The sequence below is a fragment of the Palaemon carinicauda genome, chromosome 19, assembly GCF_036898095.1.
Source record: "Palaemon carinicauda isolate YSFRI2023 chromosome 19, ASM3689809v2, whole genome shotgun sequence".
Classification (NCBI taxonomy): Eukaryota; Metazoa; Arthropoda; class Malacostraca; order Decapoda; family Palaemonidae; genus Palaemon; species Palaemon carinicauda.
This window is the reverse complement of record NC_090743.1, coordinates 20763946-20787834: the sequence shown is the minus strand read 5'-3', so window position 1 is coordinate 20787834 and position 23889 is coordinate 20763946. Positions and strand designations below refer to the sequence as shown.

General features: G+C 34.6%; 1 protein-coding gene across 3 annotated transcripts in view; it reads right to left on the bottom strand.

Moving 5' to 3' along the window:
• The window catches only part of LOC137658506 (uncharacterized), a 329004-nt gene that overhangs the window by 78918 nt on the left and 226197 nt on the right, over window positions 1-23889 (bottom strand). For 2 of the 3 annotated variants that reach the window (XM_068393277.1, XM_068393278.1), the window contains one exon: window positions 2979-3107. In XM_068393277.1, coding sequence (XP_068249378.1) covers window positions 2979-2994 — 16 coding nt within the window. In that variant the 5' untranslated portion in view covers window positions 2995-3107. Of the gene's footprint in view, window positions 1-2978; window positions 3108-7758; window positions 7865-23889 lie in introns of those variants that run through there. The other variant, XM_068393276.1, reaches the window with a different exon arrangement.

The window sequence follows — 23889 nt, the reverse complement described above, 5'->3', positions numbered from 1 at the left end:
CAGCACTGTGAAACTGGGGGAAACCCGCAGTTGCAATGTGAAGTAAAAGTTAAGAGACTAGACAAGATGCAAGAAAGAAACTAGGAACGTTTTCTTTATGTAATGCCTATAGTAAGTGTACTTAAGGAGGTTAAGTGACCTACAAAATCTCGTCAATTATGTTTAGGCTTGTAAAATACACTCTACGGAAATACAACATATAGTTTCACAAATTTAAGTTTTAATTTACACATTTACCGAAATTTTCCTTCACCTCTTTAAGTGTGTGTGTTTATAGAACGATCAGGAATGCTATATAAATACTAATAATTCATTACACCAAAAGGCATCATGCTTCCTCCATCGATAAATATTCTTATTGTTATAACACACGTTGTTGTTGAATGACTCGGATAAGATATCGCATGTTAGAGTCTTACAAGTCAAGTATTTCTATCTACATTTTATTAGAAAAACACAAATCTAGGAAATTTTTTTACTGCTACTATTATGGTTCCATCGACAACTCCTGAGGATGGTGAGTGGACTTTTATGGCGTCTAAGACGTCTTCCCTCCTAACACTCCCTGTAGCTACATCTTTTCATTAATACCAAACCCATATTTGACGGTTACCGGATAAAATGCCAATGGGCATAATGTCGACGGACATAATGTCACCGGTCATAATGTCGACGGACATAATGTTACTGGTCATACTGTCGACGGACATAATGTTACTGGTCATAATGTCGACGGACATAATGTTACTGGTCATACTGTCGACGGACATAATGTTACTGGTCATAATGTCGACGGACATAATGTCACCGGTCATACTGTCGACGGACATAATGTTACTGGTCATAATGTCGACGGACATAATGTCACCGGTCATACTGTCGACGGACATAATGTTACTGGTCATAATGTCGACGGACATAATGTCACCGGTCATACTGTCGACGGACATAATGTTACTGGTCATAATGTCGACGGACATAATGTCACCGGTCATACTGTCGACGGACATAATGTTACTGGTCATAATGTCGACGGACATAATGTCACCGGTCATACTGTCGACGGACATAATGTTACTGGTCATAATGTCGACGGACATAATGTCACCGGTCATATTGTCGACGGACATAATGTTACTGGTCATAATGTCGACGGACATAATGTTACTGGTCATACTGTCGACGGACATAATGTCACCGGCCATAATGTCGACGGACATAATGTCACCGGTCATACTGTCGACGGACATAATGTTACTGGTCATAATGTCGACGGACATAATGTCACCGGTCATACTGTCGACGGACATAATGTTACTGGTCATAATGTCGACGGACATAATGTCACCGGTCATACTGTCGACGGACATAATGTTACTGGTCATACTGTCGACGGACATAATGTTACTGGTCATACTGTCGACGGACATAATGTTACTGGTCATAATGTCGACGGACATAATGTCACCGGTCATACTGTCGACGGACATAATGTTACTGGTCATACTGTCGACGGACATAATGTCACCGGCCATAATGTCGACGGACATAATGTCACCGGTCATACTGTCGACGGACATAATGTTACTGGTCATAATGTCGACGGACATAATGTCACCGGTCATACTGTCGACGGACATAATGTTACTGGTCATAATGTCGACGGACATAATGTCACCGGTCATACTGTCGACGGACATAATGTTACTGGTCATACTGTCGACGGACATAATGTTACTGGTCATACTGTCGACGGACATAATGTTACTGGTCATAATGTCGACGGACATAATGTCACCGGTCATACTGTCGACGGACATAATGTTACTGGTCATACTGTCGACGGACATAATGTTACTGGTCATACTGTCGACGGACATAATGTTACTGGTCATAATGTCGACGGACATAATATCACCGGCCATAATGTCGTCGGACATATCACCGGTCATAATGTTGACAGCATAACACCGACGGTCAAAATGCCGACATCCGGTAGACGAGGACATAATGTCGACCAAAAACTTTAATAATAATAATAATAATAATAATAATAATAATAATAATAATAATAATAATAAAGTTAAAAGCATACATTTGTACAAACAATAAAAAGCACTGGTAAAAGACATGAGCAACAATAAGATAATTTAAGATTATAGATGGTAATTAAAAAACTTTTCTGCTGAAAGGAAAGTAATCTAGGTTTAGCTTCGGTTGAAGTTTCTCTATGTAAAACGTTTCTAGGCAATTTACTCAAGTCCAAGGAGTCGTTATCTAGCGAACTATGTTCTATGGTTGTTTATAAATTTGTGTCTGAAGTGTAGTTCGGAATATGTGGTTAGTTCAATTAAACTGTTGTCTACCAGAACCTTTGAACATAAAGGCATTAGTTCGAGGACCCTTCTACCGCTGGGTAAGCCTTCTCAGTTCTCATTGATTTTAGTATTTTATGTAAAGCTCGATTTGAGACCGAGCTAAGATTGTTAGAAACATTTTACGAAGAAAAACGTCAACCAAATCTAAACCTAGATAACTCTGCTTTCCGCAGAAAAGTCTTTTAAATACAATTTATAATAATAATAATAATAATAATAATAATAATAATATTAATATTATTAATATTAATATTAATAACATTAACATCAACATTGTTATTATTATTACTATTATTATTATTATTATTATTATTATTATTATTATCATTAATATTAATAATATTAATAATATTAATAATATTAATAATAATAATAATAATAATAATAATATTACTAATAATAATAATAATAATAATAATAATAATAATAATAATAATAATAATAATAAATTTATGCATGATATTAACAAAAATATGAAAATTCAAACGAGGTCTTCAAAGACTTCGTTTCTGGATATTTTTCCCAATTATTTAGTCACAGAGATAAATCCCCCTAAAAGCTCTTGATACCAATACAAACATTTAATTAATTTTGACTAACCTGTAAAATGCATCATGGTCAATCACATAATGCAAGGGCATCTTCATTTCAGAAAACACGGATATGACACTTAATGATCACGAGACAACATCCACATGTTACGCAGGTGACAGGCCGACTGACACACGTCTGCAAAAGATAAAAATAAAGTCTTAAATGATATATTAGGTCTGTTTAATCTAACAGAGGCAACAACAACTGCCAACTAATATTTTATTGTGGATGAAGAATCCTCTGTTACACTCCAATCAGAAGAAGCATTTTAGATATATACTAATTTTTTAATCAAGTGTTTGTATAGGAGTGTAAGTAATGCATTATTGTCAAGATATTGCAACCACAAATAAGATAAATCCATGGAACATAAGCATATTGATAACCCAGAAATATTGAGGCCATTGCGAACAGGATTATTGCCTTCGCCAAAATCGAAGATTTTGCGAAAGTTATGTTTTCACCCTAGTCTGTTTGTTAGTTTATTTATCTATTTGCTTGTGAGTAACTTTACATAAAAACTATTGTACCGATTTTGATCACTTTCTCCCATTATACAAATTTTGCCAACAGCTGATTAAGCCAATAATCAATGGCTTTCATCAGGGCAGCCTTATAAAAAAATCATAATCCTTATATATTAGGAGAGCAGTTATACAACGTATGACTAGAAATATAAAAAACATAATATATCAAAAGGAAGATATTTAGGAAAATACACTTGAAGACACACCTGTGAAGCCTCCAAAATATTTAATGAGAATGATGCTTCACATTTACTTTTACTTGGTGGAAAACCATAAAACAAAGTTACTCTTTCAGTGCCTTTTACTTTATTAATCTATTAGTCTCTCAGGAGATTAATGCTAACGTGGGTGATGGATACACTGTCGTTTTCGTGCCTTTACTATTTGACTTGCTTTAAATTGGGTTTACACTGAAATAATTACAAAGTAAAAACATGGAACTGTGGTTTAAATCCCCGTAGAGTTCTTTATGAGCTGTCTTGAAGTCAGGCAGATGAACTATTTTTTCCTCAGAATGGGCCTAATCCAACAATTTTAGGCCCTTCGCTGAGAGTATAGGTCCAAACCAGGTGTATCGAGGGCCTTCGCAGTGTATCTGGTAGGACAGCTGGATAGCTCGATGAATCGGTCCTCGTGAACTACTCTCACCATCATCCAAGAGAAAGAGAGAAAGCTCGACGTCCTTCGTCGTGTTGAGAAGTGTATCCCTTTACTCGGCTGCTAATCGGTCCAGATAACTTCATTCCGTCCGTGGTATGGCATGTGGCAAACAAACATGCAGCAGATTCTGTTAGTCCACACCATCAGAGGGCAGGTTTGAACGAATACACGGATACTGGAGCTAGAAGAGGACGGCTACCTGTGCACCATAGGTTTATGCACGCTAATCTGTGCGTTTCAAGCTTGTCCTCAATCACGTGATAGATCCTTTGTTCCTCGCCTTCTGCATCGAGTCCCAATGAGCCATTATGAGCAATCGAATATGCAAGAACAATAATGGAATGTACTGGCTACAATTCATAAACAATCAGTGAAATTCTAACAACAACACTTGCCTACTCGTTCACTCTCTCACGTCTCTCTGTGATTTAATCTATTTCTTCACAATTACATCTAAAATCATTTATCTCTCTATTTCTTATTAATGAATAAAGCTCATGAATAACTCTATTAAATACAGGCAATAACTCATCTACATATAAAATTCCTTTAAACAAAAGTTATTGTCTGGCACACCACTTGCGCCTCAACACTTGCTTGTTAGCTCCAAGTGCTACATTCTGGCACCCCATTTTGACTGATGGGCTAAATCACGCGAGTTGTACCCGTGCCTTGTGGGTTAGTCTCACGGGACATGCATCATCAACAATTATCGAGTGCCCTTCGCGATGGGACAGGACAGTAGGATTTTTATTAAAGGGTTGGAGATTTACCAGCCCAATGAGTCAAACTTGACTCCTATAGAGCTAACTATAGGAGCAGGTCCACATTAGGAGTAGCAATACTTAGCCTAAGCAACGCCTCCATGACGATGCATGTTGGATTCAGTTGCTTGCGAGCGGGGGGAAATTTTTTGAGTAATAATGGTTTTCAGCAGTGGAATGTGCAACTGAGTTGCCCTATTAAAGGAGGAACCTAGAAAAGTTGGCCCAAACATTGTATACTTGATCAAAATGCCAAACATCGAACATTCCAGCAGATGTAAGGACACTCCAAGATAAAACTACTGATGAAACTATAAGACTACCAATGAGAACTGCAATAATTCCTAAGGGGCTTCTTAGATAAAATATAGGCATGCGCCGGTAGACTTTCTTACAGGAGTCGGTGAGGGTTAAACTTTCTGGAATGTCTTACCATATTATTATCCTTGGGTTCATAGTGTGGGTTTTGCAGTAAAGACCAAATTACTCACAAACATACCTGAAAATCCTACAGGCATCAATGAAAAACTTATGACCAGGTATATAACAACAGACAAATGGACCGTCTTATGGACGTTTCTTGCCACTCATCTATGCTTATGTCTCAAGATTGAATGCTGACAAAACCACTAAAGATAACTTCTACTGAGCCCTTGATGCAGTGCTACAAAACATCAACTAAAGTGACAAGGTAGTCCTGCTGGAAGAGTTCAATGCCCGGTTTGTAAAAATCAACGCTGCAAGAGGAAGTGCCATAGATCATCATGGCATAGGTATTATGAACGCTAATGAAGTCAGGATACTCTCCTTACGCACTTGGCACGATCTCGTTATTACAAACACGCTATTCCACCTCACCAGAGGTTAATAAACACATGGATGCATCCACTGGTACATCCTAGACTAAGTCATAAACCTGGAAGAGCCACACTAATGATATACCTTCCCAAGTAATTGAAATTTTCTACCCAATTCAAATCGACGCCTCTTCTATTTCTATTATCATATTCTTTCCTTGCTGGTCATTGTAACCTCAGTTTTACACTACCTAATTCTAGAGATTCTTGCTATTCACTTTCATTTCTTGCAATTCTTCTTTGAGTTTCTGTTGAGGTCACCAGATTATCTGTATGCAACTATTCCCATAGATTTGCATTCCACATCCATTTATAGTACCCATATCCATAAGATAATATCAAGTATCTTTAGTAAACCCTTGATGATATGCTTACAAATAACTTCTTGTATATTTAATCCGATTTATCTATCTATAACTATTATCTCGAACAGTTTGTTTATCTTAAACTTTTATGAAAAAAGTACCTTTATATAAATAAAATTGTGGTTAAACCACGCTTACACTACTCTTACTAATACTTAATTTTCCTAACTATTCCATTCCATGGTTAACTAGCTAACTGCCCTCATTCTTCTTTCACCCAACTGTCCTATCAGCTCAAAGGAAAAAAAAAAAAAAAAAAAAAAAAAAAACTTTTATCATCATATAATCTCCTTACACTGCAAATTTAACAACAAACTAATAAGGCTAGTATGACATTTTATTAGGATATTCAAATGCAACTGTCGACTCGGATACTTCTCTCGCCAAAAGATGGAATATAGGGATTCCGATGTTTTACAGCTTATAAAAGGTATAGCAACCATTTGTTTGAGTTCATCTGATATGAGTTCTAAACGTTTCAGTCTTTCACAATTAATTTTGAAAATACTTGGCGAAGAGGCACTCATCATATGAACTCGGTCTTTAAATACTGTATACGGCACTCAAGGATTTGTACTTATTTTACATAGGCCTAAAATTTATATTTTTTAATGCAAAAAAATCCAGTTTGCCCTAAAATATCTCACATATGAACAATATATGGTCTATGGCGGGTTGTAGAAAGACGCATGCTTTAAACTTCGGAGATAAAAATTTGTTCAGGGGTCTACTGACAAGACTATCATTACCTAATAAACCTGGTAGACGAAACCACATTTCAATTATATGTTAGGGTGTTATAACGTGTATTCTAAGAATGAATATTAAAACTATAGCCGTCTTTTCAACTTCTATAAAATTGTCATGTAGGCTAAACTACCATTCTCCAACGAGCAGAATGGTCGAATTAATAAATCAAACTTTATATCAAAAGTCCAAACGCAATATGCATTCATAGATCAATTTCCTACGCGCCACTTTTAACGATATGATTACACGACCTTCATGCAAAATACTTGACGAAATGCAAAATTAACTGCCAACAAGGTAATAAGCATAAGATTTTACACTTCGCGAGAGCAAGCAACTTTGTGCGATAATTTGAGCCCATTTTTGTGAATTGATATTTTTACAGGAAAAAAATCGTAATAATACCATACGACCATTGTTAATTAAATACCAATTTTAGTACAAATTCTGGTGGGTAGGCATGAAAAAAAAAAATTAATTTGCAGTTATTTTGAAAACAAAATGTTACCAAAATGATCAACTTGGTTAATCATAAAATCCGCAGGCCTAATCATTTGATTGCACAAGAGTTTCCCCTGCAGTGTAAAAACATTCTAGGCCTACGTTATAAGACTGGCATCAAGGGGAATCCGAGCTATTTTAGTTATTGAATATTTGGTTGATCAAGCCCCATCGATATTTTGGTGTTATTTGCAATACGATTGCAGGTCGTAGTTACATGCTGACACGGATTACAATCCAAAATGGCTGATTCCACGATATGTCAAAAGGCGCTATGTTATTTTCGCATGCATAAAATTAATATTTCATGAGCATTGTTACTTATCTAAATGCAAATATGACTATGAATATCTAAATTTCACCTGTCTTTCATGCCGGAAACTAGTGGAATTAATGCAGCGGCACGATCAGTTGGAACCATAATAGTGTTGCTTGAATTTCTCTCCCGTCCTGTGCTGCGGCTGCTGCCATCTAGAGACGATATAACAAAACTTTGCTTGACCGATTTGTTCCTTATGGACATTTCCTATCCTGTCCCTACCTTTCCTGAGTTTCCTCTATCGTATTTATAGATTAAATGAAATGAAACGCAGTCGATATCCACTTCGCCAAATAATAAAAAAAAGGAAGAACAAAAAAAGCAGCATTATGCTTTAAAGCGCACTAAGGGAGTTGCATAGTAATATAGTACGCCCGTGGAAAGAAATTTTCTGTAGTTTTTCCAAGAATGGAAAAAAAAATAATAAACAGAGTTTGCAATATATACAGTACAATGAGTCATCAAGTTATCAGAACCGGTCCGACGTCCAAACTCCGAAATATCGTGCAGCAAGCAAATCGTGTCAACACGATAATAGTTACAGATGGTTCCAAGTTACAGGAACCAAGATGTATGTCTATTGTAGGTTCTAGAGATTTCATAATATGCAGTCCCAAGACAATATAACATGCTCACACTAGACATCAGGACTGAAGATATTAATAAGGATTTCAAGAAGAAACTGAAGATTTTCTGAGTTTTCAAGTGCTTCTTGTAGTGTGGTTTTAAAATTAACGCGGAATACGATGTGTAATATTCTAAATACATGCGAATGTATAGGCTACGACAAACAAATCTTGTAGGTCTTAAAGGGCCAAGGGTTACCGCTTGGTAAGACCAAGAAATCAACCCTTAAAGTAAAATTATTGAGAGATTAACTTTACAGTACTATGATCTTTTGAACATTGTTTGATAAGTACAACTGTTCACGTAGCATTCCTTCTGTTTTTTTTTATTGCAATGAAGTATATAACTTGAGTTTAAAAATAGGAATACAAATACTTGAGCAAGCTACGAACTTTTCATGGACCAAACAAAATCGTGCTAAACATAAAACTGGTTTGAGAGAGTTTAGTGCAACACCGCGGGATTGCCCAATAATTGTAACGATACATATTGTATCCTATTTAATAAAATTACTTCTTAAAACTTGTAAGGACGCGTATTGTTTTCTATAAAATTAAAAATACTTCGAGTTTTCCACATTTTCGCTATATTTGTAATGGCTTTAGACTAGATCTATTCTTCATAACGTTATTTTAATAATCAAAACGGCATTCCAACTTCACTGTGGATGTCTATAAACCTCTATCGTTTAACACTGTGAAGCTACAAGACAACCTTGACGATATTCATAAACATAAAATATAGATACCCTAATATACTGTACCTATGCATTGATATCACGCTGAAAATGTAGGCATATGGTTTATATTCATACCTGTATATGTAGAATGCTTTTATTAATAATATAAATATAGTATGGAAAATTGGTTTTAAAAATATAATATTCCCGCTGTAGGCCTATTAAGCTTGTAATTGTTAACAGAATCTCTAGATTTCCCACTTAAAAAATAAAAAAATTATTCTGTGGTGTTTCCTGTTGAAGCTGCTTTCAAAACGAACTCACATTAAAGGAATATCCGGTTTGAAACCATTCGACTATTTAAAGGCAAACGCACTAGAACTCAGCGCCCACGTTATGGAGGAAATTTTTCTTAGGCCTATACAAATTCTGTAACCTTTAGGCTTTTTATGACCTTTCCTTCTGCGGGCCGTTATAATGTCGCTTTCATTTTTTAAAGTCTTACTTGACTCAACATGAGGACATCTTTGTACCATTCCTACTACTACACTTTCTGGGACGAAACCATGTAATTATATAATTTATTTTCCAAGTGTATACCGATATATATATATATATATATATATATATATATATATATATATATATATATATATATATATATATATATATATATATATATATATATATATATATATATATATATATATATATATATATATATATATATATATATATATATATATATATATATATATATATATATATATATATATATATATATATATATATATACAGAGACAGAGTTGTACGGTTTTCAAGACAATAAGAGAGAGAGAGAGAGAGAGAGAGAGAGAGAGAGAGAGAGAGAGAGAGAGAGAGAGAGAGAGAGAGAGAGAGAGGGAGAGAGGTTGTTAGACTAACTTTATTCACAGTTTGTAACATACATCACCTGCAGTGCTTACATGATGTGGGTACAAAAACTGTTGCCATAGCTTCAAATTACATATACAAATGGATAAAGGTGAAAAATAATTTTTTTCTTAGTCAAAATTCTGAATTGGATCCTCTTTTGGACAAATCTCTCTAGATTTGGACTCGGAGCTGAGTTGGTGCGTCTCTACATTTTATTATTCTTCCTTAATTCGAAAGAATCTTTGCAAAAAATCACCAATGGAGCAGCAGGCATGTTTGGCAAACACAGCTCTTGTACACTTTGCCTAATCCCCTCACCTTTCATCCTTCATATGCTGTTTTGATTAAATTTCAAAGTTTCATGGGGTCACAATGGGACCTTTTAAAAGCCGAATAGAATGAGGCGTTGACTGAAATGACTATTGAACAAACCGGTCAATATCTGTTATGGCCTCTAATATATATATATATATATATATATATATATATATATATATATATATATATATATATATATATATATATATATATATATATATATATATATATATATATATATATATATGAATTGGGCTATTTTTAATTTTGCCTGAAAGAGTTTAATAAAAAAAAAATTCATATGAGAAATAATGTTTACCTATATCCATAAAAATTACTCTTGGAAATTTAAGTGTCAGGACACTTTCCTTTGACCCTACACGATCAATAATATTGCGCGATATTCCGTATTGAACAATATTATTGATAGAAAAGGGTGGTATTAAAGAATAGCACAATTTACTTGAGATATCAAAAAGAGTTTGATATTTTATAGTACATTACGAATATATTGAATATGTAGGGACTGAGGGTGATATTGCATAATATCCTGTGCGCTTCCTGTCATTCCTGCCTCCAGACCCTCGACATGGCTGGCCACAAAGATGATCGACCATTTCTAGTGGAATTCAAGCGACTGTACAGAGATATACCAGTACTGTGGAAAGTGAAAAGCAAAGAATACAGAGACAAGAAAATAGGAAAATGTGTATTAAGTGCTCTTGAAAAAATCTAATAAGAAATATCCAGAACATGAGATGATGTAAATAAAGACAATAAGTTCACTCCGAACAAACTTTAAGAGGGTAATTATCGAAAATTGACAGTTCACAGAAATCTGGGGCTGGTTCAGATGACCTTAGGGACCAAATTTATGGTATTTAGATAGGATGCAGTTTTTAATCGATCAAGAAACACATTTACAGCCTACAAGCACAATCAGATATTATATATTTATCGATACATAATTCAAAATCTATCTATATATCTATCATTTCTGCTTTAAAATCTATTATCAATCTATCTATCTAACTCTCCTCTAAGTAAGACAACGGAATTTTCTCTTGCTAATCATTTGAAGTGTGATTTTATTCACTAGCAAATAACTCAATTAGCTGAGTTTACTTCAATTAGCTAAGTCTATTTTATTTCATTTTGTGCAGTAGGCTATTGCAATTCAGAGTAAAGTACCACCAATATCCGTCTTGCTGTCTCTCACAATTCCTTCACACGACTGCCAATATTGAGCAATATAGGGCGTTTTTTTTTTTTTTTTTTTTTTTTTTGGGGGGGGGGGCATGTAATGCAAAGTAATAGTCAATAATATTGATCGTGTAACAGGGTGGACTTCTGAGCGAGGTGTACCAGGGACTCCTGTACATAGGTCTACCCACTTACACATCAACAGCCATAGTCTTGTTTCCTCATGTCCACTAGAGTGGAGAAGGGACCATGGCAATATAGAATAGTCAATACTTATTTTCACTTTGGTTCATTACGCAACGTTTCCAAGTCTTCGGAACACAACTCACGCCTTTAATCTCTTGAGGAATTTTAATCCACACTTGTTTACATCCTCCCCATCAATTCCTCAAGGCCACACTAATGACAATGTCAAACAGCAGCTTGCAAGTCTTTGCTTTACCTTTAGCTTGACAATCAATTGCGTACACCTTACATGTGTTATGAATATCTGTACACACACACACACACACACACACACACACACACACACATACTGTATATATATATATATATATATATATATATATATATATATATATATATATATATATATATATATATATATATATATATATATATATATATATATATATATATATATATATATATATATATATATATATATATATATATATATATATATATATATATATATATGTGTGTGTGTGTGTGTGTGTATGCGCGTGCGTACGTGCGCTTGTACATAAATATATTCAAACATATGCATATACCTATTTTTCTACAAATGTAATACAGACACACACATATATATATATATTGTAAAGTAGGTATGCTACATATGATGCATTTAGGACCTTTTTTTTTCAATCCTCAACTCAATTGGAGAGAAAATAAGATTAGTACAATATTCGTTTGATTATCTCGTTACCTTAACATATTCTTCCTTCATGAGAATAGGATACCTATAGTAAAGTAAGATACACTGGTTAAATTGTATATAAAAACATAAACATAATATCACTTCTTCTTCTTCTTTGTCTGCATCTTTTCCCACTTTTATGTGGGGTCGATGTTTCTGGCCAGCTTTCTCCATCTATATATTCTATTAATTTTCGTCAAAAGAATTGAATTCAATTATGGACGAGTCTAAAAGATTACCATTAGTCCCTTCTTTTGCAGTCTATTGGCATGCTGGATACGATTTTCTCGATATTCTCCTGTTACTTTGTCTAAAGCTTCCATCACTAGGGTTTATAAATCTGTCATTTCAAAGGGATTCCGCTCAGCTTCATATTGTTCAACTTGGCTCTGTATCACTTCGATTGATTTAGGATATTGCTTGCAGTGGAAGTTCTGATTAAATCATGTCTTCAAGTAGGTTGACTCCTTTTCTCTGAGCCATCCTCTAATAAAAGCCTTTATATCTGATATTACAGTGGGCGGGGGGGGGGGGGGGAATTATCCTGATCGCTGATTGGTTAAAATTATCTTGTCCAACCAATCAGCGATCCGGAAACTTTTCCGAGCTAAAAGGGCACCGCTGCGAGTCGGTGCAAATATGCATCGCTAAAAGAAATGGACTATAGGATTAAATGGCATGAAGCATTCATCAGGATAATAACTATTGATGATGGTATTAGGCGATAGTTACTGAGTAAACCATTCCTAAAATATATGATTTATCATGATTAGCACCATAAAAAATGTTTTGAAAAATTAATGTGATATTTACAATGAAACTTTCCTTTGAACATAAATAACTTATCGACTACCCTTTCCTATTAAAGGGTTAACTCATGTATTTTTTCTGATTTGGTGAGATTTTTGAAGAAGGTAATTTTTATCAACTGGGGTTTCATCTATGTATATGAAGGAATTGGACCCACATCCTCTCAAAACTTACATATCATGCAATAAAAAGTCTTCTAGAAGACGCAACAGGATATCTTTCCTATATTTTGTTTTCTTAAAGTTAATCTTGCCAGATTCTCCCAACCTTATTCCTCCTTTACAGATTCGATTAATTGTCCTTTCAGATAAATTTAGTGGTGCAGCAGTTCGTCGTATTACTTTATTTACTTTTATTTAAGGACTGCTTTCCTGGTCCTATCACGCAGGGGAACCCTACTCACTACAGGACCTACATCAGTTTATCGTTTACATTTTTACATACTGCATAATTTGTTTATTGTCAAATCCATATTATTGAATTACTTAAAAATCACAATCTTATTGACTGCTACCCATTAATGACAGCAGTTCTGATTCATATATCATTTGTGAAATATATCAGTACTTATTGGCTATTTCCTTAGCCTGGGGCTGCTAGTGATCACAGCAGATTTCCTTGAAAGTTTCAGATACGAAGATGACCATGACCATGGGGATTAAGCCTGTGGCGGTCATTACTTCAGGGTCTTTTGGATAACCTTGACAGACGATTTATTACATTTGACAGGAAAACAAGAAATGCCACCTTTCAAAATAAACATCGGTTTTGAAGTCACGGAATATTTGAAACCCCAAGTATAGCAAGAGGTTTTCGAAACTGAAGTCCACGAGAGCTGAGTAGTCTCGTATTTTACAACCAGTATCGAAATTCTATATCGAACAATGTATGAGGGAGATTTACAGGAAGGCAACGTAGCGAATGACCTTCAAATTCTCGGAAAGCCAATAAGGCCTGTGTCGACTGTAACCATGTAATTTTGTGTGTTTGTCAAGAGCGTTGAATCTACCTAGCCCCTTGGAGGATATACAGTAAAAACCCTTAGAGCTTACAAGTGTTTTTATTTTTTATTTTTTTTCAAGAGGTAACCATGTTATCACGACATGATGTCACTGACCATGAGGAAAACAGCGTGAAGATCAGAGTTGCCAATCGTATTATGTACCTTAATATGAGGGCTGGTATGATATACGATAATGAGTATATTTGCCTTTACATGATAATTCTGTGATAGGTGAAAACGATTTCGCAAAAAAACTCTCATGATCTGTTGTGGGACTGATAGTAACGTTTAGAATCATATCCTATTGATAATTGTCGATTGTCGCACTATACTTAAGTAATGATAAATACCAACAGGTGCTATATTACATGTGCAATGGCTGGTGGTATTCGCTTCCATGGATACAGACGTAAGTGCAGGGCAGTATTTACAATGTCGGCTGCCTCTAAGCTTAGGTAATTCCATCACCTATCTTTGTTCCACCCGCAAGTCTTAGAATATCTAAATAAGTCGGAATTTTTTTTTTACACAATTCATAGACAAACAATAAAAAAAACAGCAAACATATCAATTAATATATAATTCTTTGCATCCACTGTTTCTTTAATTACATGAAATGTGTACATAGTTTATAATTACTTGATATAATGTTAATATTACCGGAATCCTACATAGGTTTGCCCCTTCTCTCTCTTCTATTACTTATTACCACAGACCTTTCATAACACTCTCACACTAATTTCAATCATAATCCATAGGGCGATTGAGGATTGAAGCTCAGCGAGATATGTGGCAAAAGAATGTGGAAAAGCAAATTTATATTATACATTTGTTATTCATTGCAATCCTTTGACGTAACAGGTAATTATAACTTCATAATTAGTAGACTGTAGTTGGTCATAGTGAAATAATTAAATCCCTACAATAAATACCGTATGTAGCTGAAATATAATAAAAAAAATGTTTGATAAATGCCTCTGGTGATGAGCGTAACGAATTATTCAATGGCATTTCTATAACCATTTATATTAGTGTTCAAAAGAATGTATAAAATCAAGCATATGTTAAAAATTAAATTCACTGTAATATAAAACTACTGTATCTAGTAATACAACAAAACGGAATGCTGAATTACTCAAAAACAAAAAAGTCATATTGAATATACATCCATTTTACACTCATCCATTGTTGTAGAAATATTATTATATATGAAAAATCAAAGTACTTACAGATCTCCATATTTCTTATGGATCTACTACTGTCATATTATGCTAAATATTTAGTCATGGTCCCCCAAAAAGAAAGTAAATAATAACATTAATTTTCCTTGGAATTATGAACTGATCGATTTGGTTTGAATAATTCAAAGGAAAAAATATAGCTGAAATAGTCCTTTTGGCTTTAATGCAACACGCTTGTATCGAATTTTTTGTTCATTTTTAGAATGCCGAATTATTTCTTCGAACGAAAAAGTTTCGAAATTTCAAATTGTTCAATAGATATTTGGGTCGCATTAAATATATATCCTACTTGTTTTACTATGACCTGCTCATCAGGTAGTAGGTTGGCTTGGGCACCAGCTACCTATTGAGATACTAACGCTATTGGGTTATTGGGTCTTTCTACTGGTTAAATAGTACTACACTGGATCCTTCTCTCTGGTTACGGTTCATTTTCTCATTGTCTACACATAGTCTGCCCTATTCTTTACATATGTTCCTCTGTCCTCATACACCTGACAACACAGTTCTTCTCTCAAGAGGGTAACCACTGCACTGTAATTGTTCAGTGGCTACTTTCTTCTTGGCAAGAGTAGAAGAGACCCTTTATCTATGGTAAACAGCTCTTCTAGGAGAAGGACGCTAAAAATTCAAACCATTGTTCTCTAGTCTCTGTACCATGGTCTTCCACTGTCTTGGGCTAGAGTGTACACTCGGGCACACTATTTCATCTATTTTTCTTCCTCTTATTTTCCTAAAGTTTTTTTATAGTTTATATATGAAATATCTATTTTAGTGTTGTTACTCTTCTTAAAATATTTTCTTTTAATTTCTTCTATTATTTCCTGGTTTCCTTTCCTTACTGGGCTATTTTCCCTGTTGGAACCCCTTGGCTTATAGCATCCTGCTTTTCCAACTAGAGTTGTAGCTTGGCAAGTAATAATAATAATAATTTTTTTCAAAATGATTGTTTCTCTGCCAATCTATCTCTTTTAGAATAGTTATATATATATATATATATATATATATATATATATATATATATATATATATATATATATATATATATATATATATATTGTATAGAGAAATGCACATGATCAAGAACATACGAAGGAAGGAGATATTTACCTCTTTAGTTTAATTCACGTCTAATTCTGATAAGATCTATTCTGATTGTTACACACTGTGGGCAAGTCTTGTGTACTGTAAAACCTATTTTAGATTACGCGAGAACAATAGTTTCAGTTTGGTAAGGCGATTTATACAAAGGAAAATACCCAAAATAGGCAAATATAGCCGTAATAGTATGTTTTCCAAAATCAAGTTTATCTTAAGGAAACATAGAACTAGCAGGGTTCTTAAATATTCAAACATCAATTCTTTTTATTACAACATTTTGTACGAAACAAATTCAATAATTGAAAATTCACGCTTTGAAATGTAAAATTTTATTAAAATACTTTAGGTGATGATAACGAAATTGAATAAGAAAATACTCTGTGTAACCAAATTTTTCAATAAAGCCATTTTGAATATTTAGCGTCATTGTTAAATCATAACAATAGTCATGGGTGGGTGGGTGAGATAGAGGGTGCTGGAGTCTTGTGCAAAATACAGTATTTGGAGCTGCTGAGCTATCTGACATTGCTAATCCCTACAAGAGATAAATAAATTGGTTATCATCAATTTCACATGTACTAATGGGGTGATTAGTGATATCTCCTTCAATTCTTACCAAAGAATTTACTTTTCTTAAATGCTAACATTACTGATTCAAGAGCATAGCCTCCCATTATTACAACTGATATATTCTATACTCTTTCTTAAAATTATTATTATTATTATTATTATTATTATTATTATTATTATTATTATTATTATTATTACTTGCTAAGCTACAACCCTAGTTGGAAAAGCATGATACTATAATCCTAGGGGCTCCAACAGGGAAAATAGCCCAGTGAGGAAAGGAATCAAAAGAATAGTAAAATATTTCAAGAACAGTAACAACATTCAAAGAATAGTAAAATATTTCAAGAACAGTAACAACATTAAGATAAATATTTCCTATATAAACTATAAAAACTTTAACAAAACAAGAGGAAGAGAAATAAGATAGAATAGTGTGCCCGAGTGTACCCTCAAGAAAGAGAACTCTAACCCAAGACAGAGGCTATGGCACTACCCAAGGCTAGAAAACAATGGTTTAATTTTAGAGTGTCTTTCTCCTAGAAGAGCTGCTTACCAGAGCTAAAGAGTCTCTTCTAACCTTACCAAGAGGAAAGTGGCCACTGAACAATTACAGTGCAGTACTTAACCCCTTGGGTGAAGAAGATTTGTTAGGTAATCACAGGTTGTCAAATGTATGACAGAGGAGAATCTATAAAAAATAGGCCAGACTATTTGGTGTATGTGTAGGCAAGGGGAAAATGAACCGTAACCAGAGAGAAGGCTTTCAGTCAAGACAGAAGTCCTTAGATTCTGGTCAAAACACTCGTATGATTGGTCGCTACCTTAGTGCTCTTTTTGACTGTTTTGAAACGTGATCATATTGGAGTTGGAGATAGAATGTTCCTCAGTATTCTTATCAATTTTCTGACTAATAGGTTGCAAAGAGTTGTTACTAATGTGCGCTGAAGATGACCACTTGAATGTAATCTTACGCTGTATCTATAGTACAGCACTTGACCCTTTATATTGTCACTATGTGTGTGGAAATTAAATAATAAATGGTGAGAGGCGGTGAATTAGACGACTTTTACATCGAAGAAGATTTATTGTCTAAGTTCATTTTCACAGAAACATGAGCAGAAATCTTCTTTAAAGTAAATAAAATAAAACTTTAAACCTTGGGAATTACATAACGGAAGAAATATAAGTCTCTCGCTGACTTTTAAATTGCTGGAATAGTTTATCTTAAAATGATCTTAATGTTATTTAACAATGAATTACTTGTAAATTACAGACACATTCGGGGATAACGGACTTCGAGCAAAATACTATTAATCTTCTTTCATCAGTAGACTAGCAATTTATCTCGAGTTCCAATCTGACTTATTAACTAAACATTACGATCTTAATTTCTATCCACGTAAAGCATGGGGGAGGGGCACAAATGTTACTTGTCTCACGTTATAAGTATAAGGCGAATATTACTCCTAAGATCGCAACCTAGGGGAGTGTTGTTTGGGCGTACTGATCGCCCAGCGGTGACGAGGGCATGCGGCCATGTTCCGCACCCGACTCCTCTCATTCTACTTCCAAGGGTAAGTTTTTATGGCACCTGTCTCTATGGGGATCAGGTGCTTCCTCCTGAAGATAGGTGGTAGCCTTTTACTACGTGACATCTGCTATCTAGGTCACCTAGATCTAGGTTGCCCCACCTCAAATCCCCTCACGCTTTGACCTGGGAAGTAAAAGAATGACAGCAGTTTACATTCCACATTAATGGTGCAACTCTTTCTTCAGGTCCAGTGGCTAGTGACAGATTTACACAAAAACCAAATAATTTAACTCATATAAATATTTTTTGTCTTGTGACAATATGTTCATATTAGATAAGTACGATATGCGGTTTGGTGTTGAAAATAAGCCTGCCTGTCGTAATTCCAAAGGGCACCCACCTCAAGTGGAGTTGTCGCCCCCGGGCTACTGCCTAAAAGGCCTAAATGGTGAAAACGGACCTGAGTAGGCCTGACTTGATGTACTAGACCAAAATGGGTTCAAACATAGTCTCCTCCAAGGACGGTTATGTAAGTATTAATTAGAGATATTCGTCTCTATGTGCTAGGATGGATGTATACATACTGAACTGATGTTTGCATTTTGTAGTTGTCCTACTTTCGACTAAGATACAAATATGGAATGAGGAATACGATAATCTTTTACGGTCATCTAGAGCAGTGGCTAACAGAGTACAGCTGAATTTCGTTTGACAGGACGGGAAAAATCAATATTTTTTTTTTTCTTAAGGAATAGTTTGTTGTAATCACATGATGGACAACAATAGGGGAAGTAAGAAGTAATACCATTAGGAACTTAATTTCTGTAAGGGGGAAAAAGGACGCATTCGTTTTGCAGTTTACGTCCTGCTATAGTGTAATGTACAAATATGTCGAAGTCATAAATATACTGTATTTTGTAAAGGAGGCAAGAGAACTAATTTCAAATTTCTGGTTATTTTCTGGTATTTATGCCTAAATACAAACTTTTTCATTGGTAGCGTTGACACAGAAATATCACAACTCAGATCCAAGTACATATTTAGTTTTGGTGACTATACGAGATTGGAATTACGCATTTGCAACACAGATTAGGCCAGAATATTTGTTAAAAAAATTTTTCTATGCTAGTTTCTTTGGTCGCTGCAACCTCACCATTCTTGCGAGCATCTGCAGCCATTGCCTGACCCTCCTTGGTCCTAGCTTGGGTGGAAATTGGGCTTGGGCGAAAGGGGGCTTGGGCGCTGATCATATGAATGTATATATGGTTAGTCTTTAGGGCATTGTCCTGCTTGATAGGGCAATGTCACTGTCCCTTGCCTCTGCCTTTCATGAGCGGCCTTTAAACCTTTCATAAAAAACATTCTTAGGCCAGAATGTTTGGCATACATTTTTTGTTTTCATAAGAATATTCTTAAGCCAGAATGTTTGGTAAACCATTGATATTTTGTTAAACACCTAATTTGGCTCCTCCAGTTCATCTGCATTGTTAGGTGTAAAATAAAAAGGCAAAATATTTTTCAACATCTAATAAATGAACTTTCAAGTTGAAGTAAAACATTACCGATTTGATATGAATCCCAAAGTTATTAATAAATTCTTCATTTTTAACATCGATCTAAGAAATTACCGAAAAGTAATTTTGCGTGATAAAAGAAATATAAAGGAATTAAATTTTTAGATAATCCATTTTGAGGGTGTGTTTGTATGTACTATTAACAATAGTTGAGTTGTGAGGTTTAATATTCATTCCATAATACTTTTAAATGTTTTATTTTTTAGTTGTTCGAGCTACAGAAAATAAACGATTAAGATAACATATATTAATTGAATACGGACAGAGACTTTGTAAAATTCAACACAGTTTACGTATTTCCTTCAGATGAAATTGTATAGAGTACAAACTTGCCGTTGTATAAACAGGTCAAATATTAGCTAATACTCTTCTTGAGAAGAACCCCTTTGTGTCTGTTAGTAGTAATGATGTTTTTATTATAGGAGGCAACTAAAAAAAAAAAAAAAAAAAAAAAAAAAAAAAAAAAAAAAAAAAAAAAAAAAAATCCTAAATCAAAATGGTAGGGTGCGCATTCTATAGTACACCTTTTGAAGAGTTTCTCCCACAAATTTCAACTAAATTTATCCCCCCCCCAATTTCTAATCAATATTTTCCGATTTGAAAAAAAGACCTCGGTTAAAACCTGAAGGCTCGCACAGTTTTTTACCAAATTGCAAAAATCAAAGATAAAAACAATCACAGATAAATTCTCTACAAAATTATTATTATTATTATTAAATACTAAGCTATAACCCTGATTTGAAAAGCAGGATGCTATAAGCTCAGGTGCCCCAACAGGGAAAATAACCCATTGAGGAAAGGAAACAAGGAAAAATAAAATATTTTAAGAACAGTAACAACATTAAAATGAATATTTCCTATATAAACAATAAAAACGTTAAGAAAACAAGAGGAAGAGAAACTAGATAGAACAGTGTGCCTGAGTGTACCCTCAAGCAAGAGAACTCTAATCCAAGACGGTGGAAGACCATGGTACAGAGGCTATGGCACTACCCAAGACTAGAGAACAATGGTTTGGAGTGTCCTTTTCCTAGAAGAGCTGCTTACCATAGCTAAAGAGTCTCTTCTACCCTTACCAAGAGAAAAGTGGCCATTGAACAATTACAGTGCAATTTAACCCCTTGGGTGAAGAATTGTTTGGTAATCTCAGTGTTGTCAGGTGTATGAGGACAGAGGAGAATCTGTGAAGAATAGGCCAGACTATTCGGTATCTGTGTAGGCAAAGGGAAAGAACCGTAACCAGAGAGAAGGATCCAATGTAGTACAGTCTAGCCAGTCAAAGGACCCCAAAACTCTCTAGCGGTAGTATCTCAACGGGCGGCTGGTGCCCTGGCCAACCTACTAACTACAAAAGTTACCATATAAATGTTTGATATAACAAAAAATTATTTACTGATTTTCAATGAACTTTCCAAACGGAGCAGAATAGACACACGACATATATTCAACAAAAATGTAAAAATTATTTAAAAAAACAGAAGGCATAAATTTACCTATTTCTTATTGTACATTTGAAACAAAATTTAATGAGGAATTTACTGGTTTTAAATGAAAGAAATCTGACAATATATAAAGAAGAGATGGGTTTTGAAGTGCAACAATTATAGGAAAACTTACTTTTGTAATATTGACCGACGAAGTTTGTAAAAAAAAAAATTAACATAAAGCAATACAACTACTTAAATTGTGTTTCTGTCATTCTTGGGGGTACCTTTATGGTACCTGGTCCCCTTACTTATGGTTCCTGGTCCCCTCACTTATATATAATTAGTGATATTATAACGAAGGTCATATTTTCCCATTTTCTATACTCTTTGATGCAAGAAATGAAAAATAAAAATAAAAAAAAATATTTTCACCCATTTTTAGATGCGATAGAGCTTTGAAATTTTACATCCGACAAGAGCACTCGATGTGCATGTCATTGGTGGCGAAAATTGATCTGCGTAAATTTCACCCAAAATTGCCATTTTTCCAGTAGCCCTCCCCCTTCGGATAAAAAAAAAAAAATGATACACATGGCTATGAAATTGTATTGAGAATACAAACTAGCCGTTGTATAAACAGATCAAATATTAGCTTGAGAACTCCTTTGTGTCTATTAGTAGTAATGATGTTTTTATAAATGGTAAAAAATTATATTCTTAAAAGAAATCTGACATTCTTGTGCCACGGTACGATACTTCGACTAGACAAATCTAGCAACCAATTTAACTTCAAATCACACTTAAGAAAAAAAAAAAAACCGCCCTATTACAAATAAAGAATTCTTAAAATCTAACATCAGTTCCTTTTAAGTTCCAACACATTCTTACTTACACGTATTGGCGGTCGCCAAGCGGCTTATTTCAGATCATCTTCCCCGCATCGCTAGCTAATGACTAATTTTGCCTTCGGGACTGCAACCCAGAGGCGGGAGCGGGAAACCAAATTGCTCGGGTCGGTCTTATGTTCCCACGAGTTTGTACTGGGATATTATAATCCTACCCTTTATGCTGATGTCATTCTTGACTTCGCTGCCATCCGGCTACATCAGTGTAGTAGATGCATTGACTCCATGATGAATATTGTTCATTATTACTCTGTCATTTCAAACTCTTACAGGTGACACAACAATACAAAATTATGTTGGTTTTCCTATTTGAGAAGGCGTCCTTCAACCGACTTGTATGCTCATGAGGTGTAACTTTTTTGTGAGGGTGGGAAGAAGGGTGGTAGCCATGGTAGGGTTTTGCTGAGTTACATCATTTTTCCACTGAAAATCTTCTACCGCCTCATTATTTTCCCCAAGGTTATGTTTTGGTTCGGTTTACGATTGGATGTTAAGGATATTACCCCATAAGTAATGCCTAGCAACTACCACCAAGTTAACCACATATGTCAATATTACGTTTTGTATCTGGACAACAACTCTTTTCTGAGTCGGTTTAAGTATGATCTTAGGACTAAGGGGGTTGGCGGAGATATGCGCTCCCTGGATACCTACCTATTTCGATACACTGACGATGGCTTTCAGTTTGAAGTTTGATTACCCCCAACCTACAGAAAGAGGAGGTCTTGGATTATTCTCAAAATGAACAATAAAACGATTCTTAGCCGTTGGTTAAACACAATTTCATACCTAAAAAAGTAAGTCTGACAGAAGGATAAAACGAACCAAAATTACATATAATTTGACCTCTAAAAAATCGAGCTAGTCCATAATGAAATTGCCTCAAGATAATCGTATATTTTCAAATAGTGGTTATCTTTTTTTCTGAAAAATTCATGTTAATAAAAAATACTGGAACTGAAAGGGGAAATTAAATTCATGTGAACTGACATGAAATCTTCATGTAAAGGAAATATGGAATAAAATTTGCCTTCGTGTAAACTCATGACAGCAGCCTAGTGGCGCCATTTTCTTTTCGTTTGACATCACCGGTTCAAGGTTATGACCTGTTAAGTGAGGATACATCCACCCAAGGGCACAGAGAGAGAGAGAGAGAGAGAGAGAGAGAGAGAGAGAGAGAGAGAGAGAGAGAGAGAGAGAGAGAGAGAGAGAGAGAGAGTCAAAGTCAAAGTCAAAAACCTTTATTCCATTATAAAATGGTTATTCTGTTACATAACAATATAAATTATTTACATAAAATTCACAATAATTGGATTATAAAAATCTAGGATATATATACATTCAA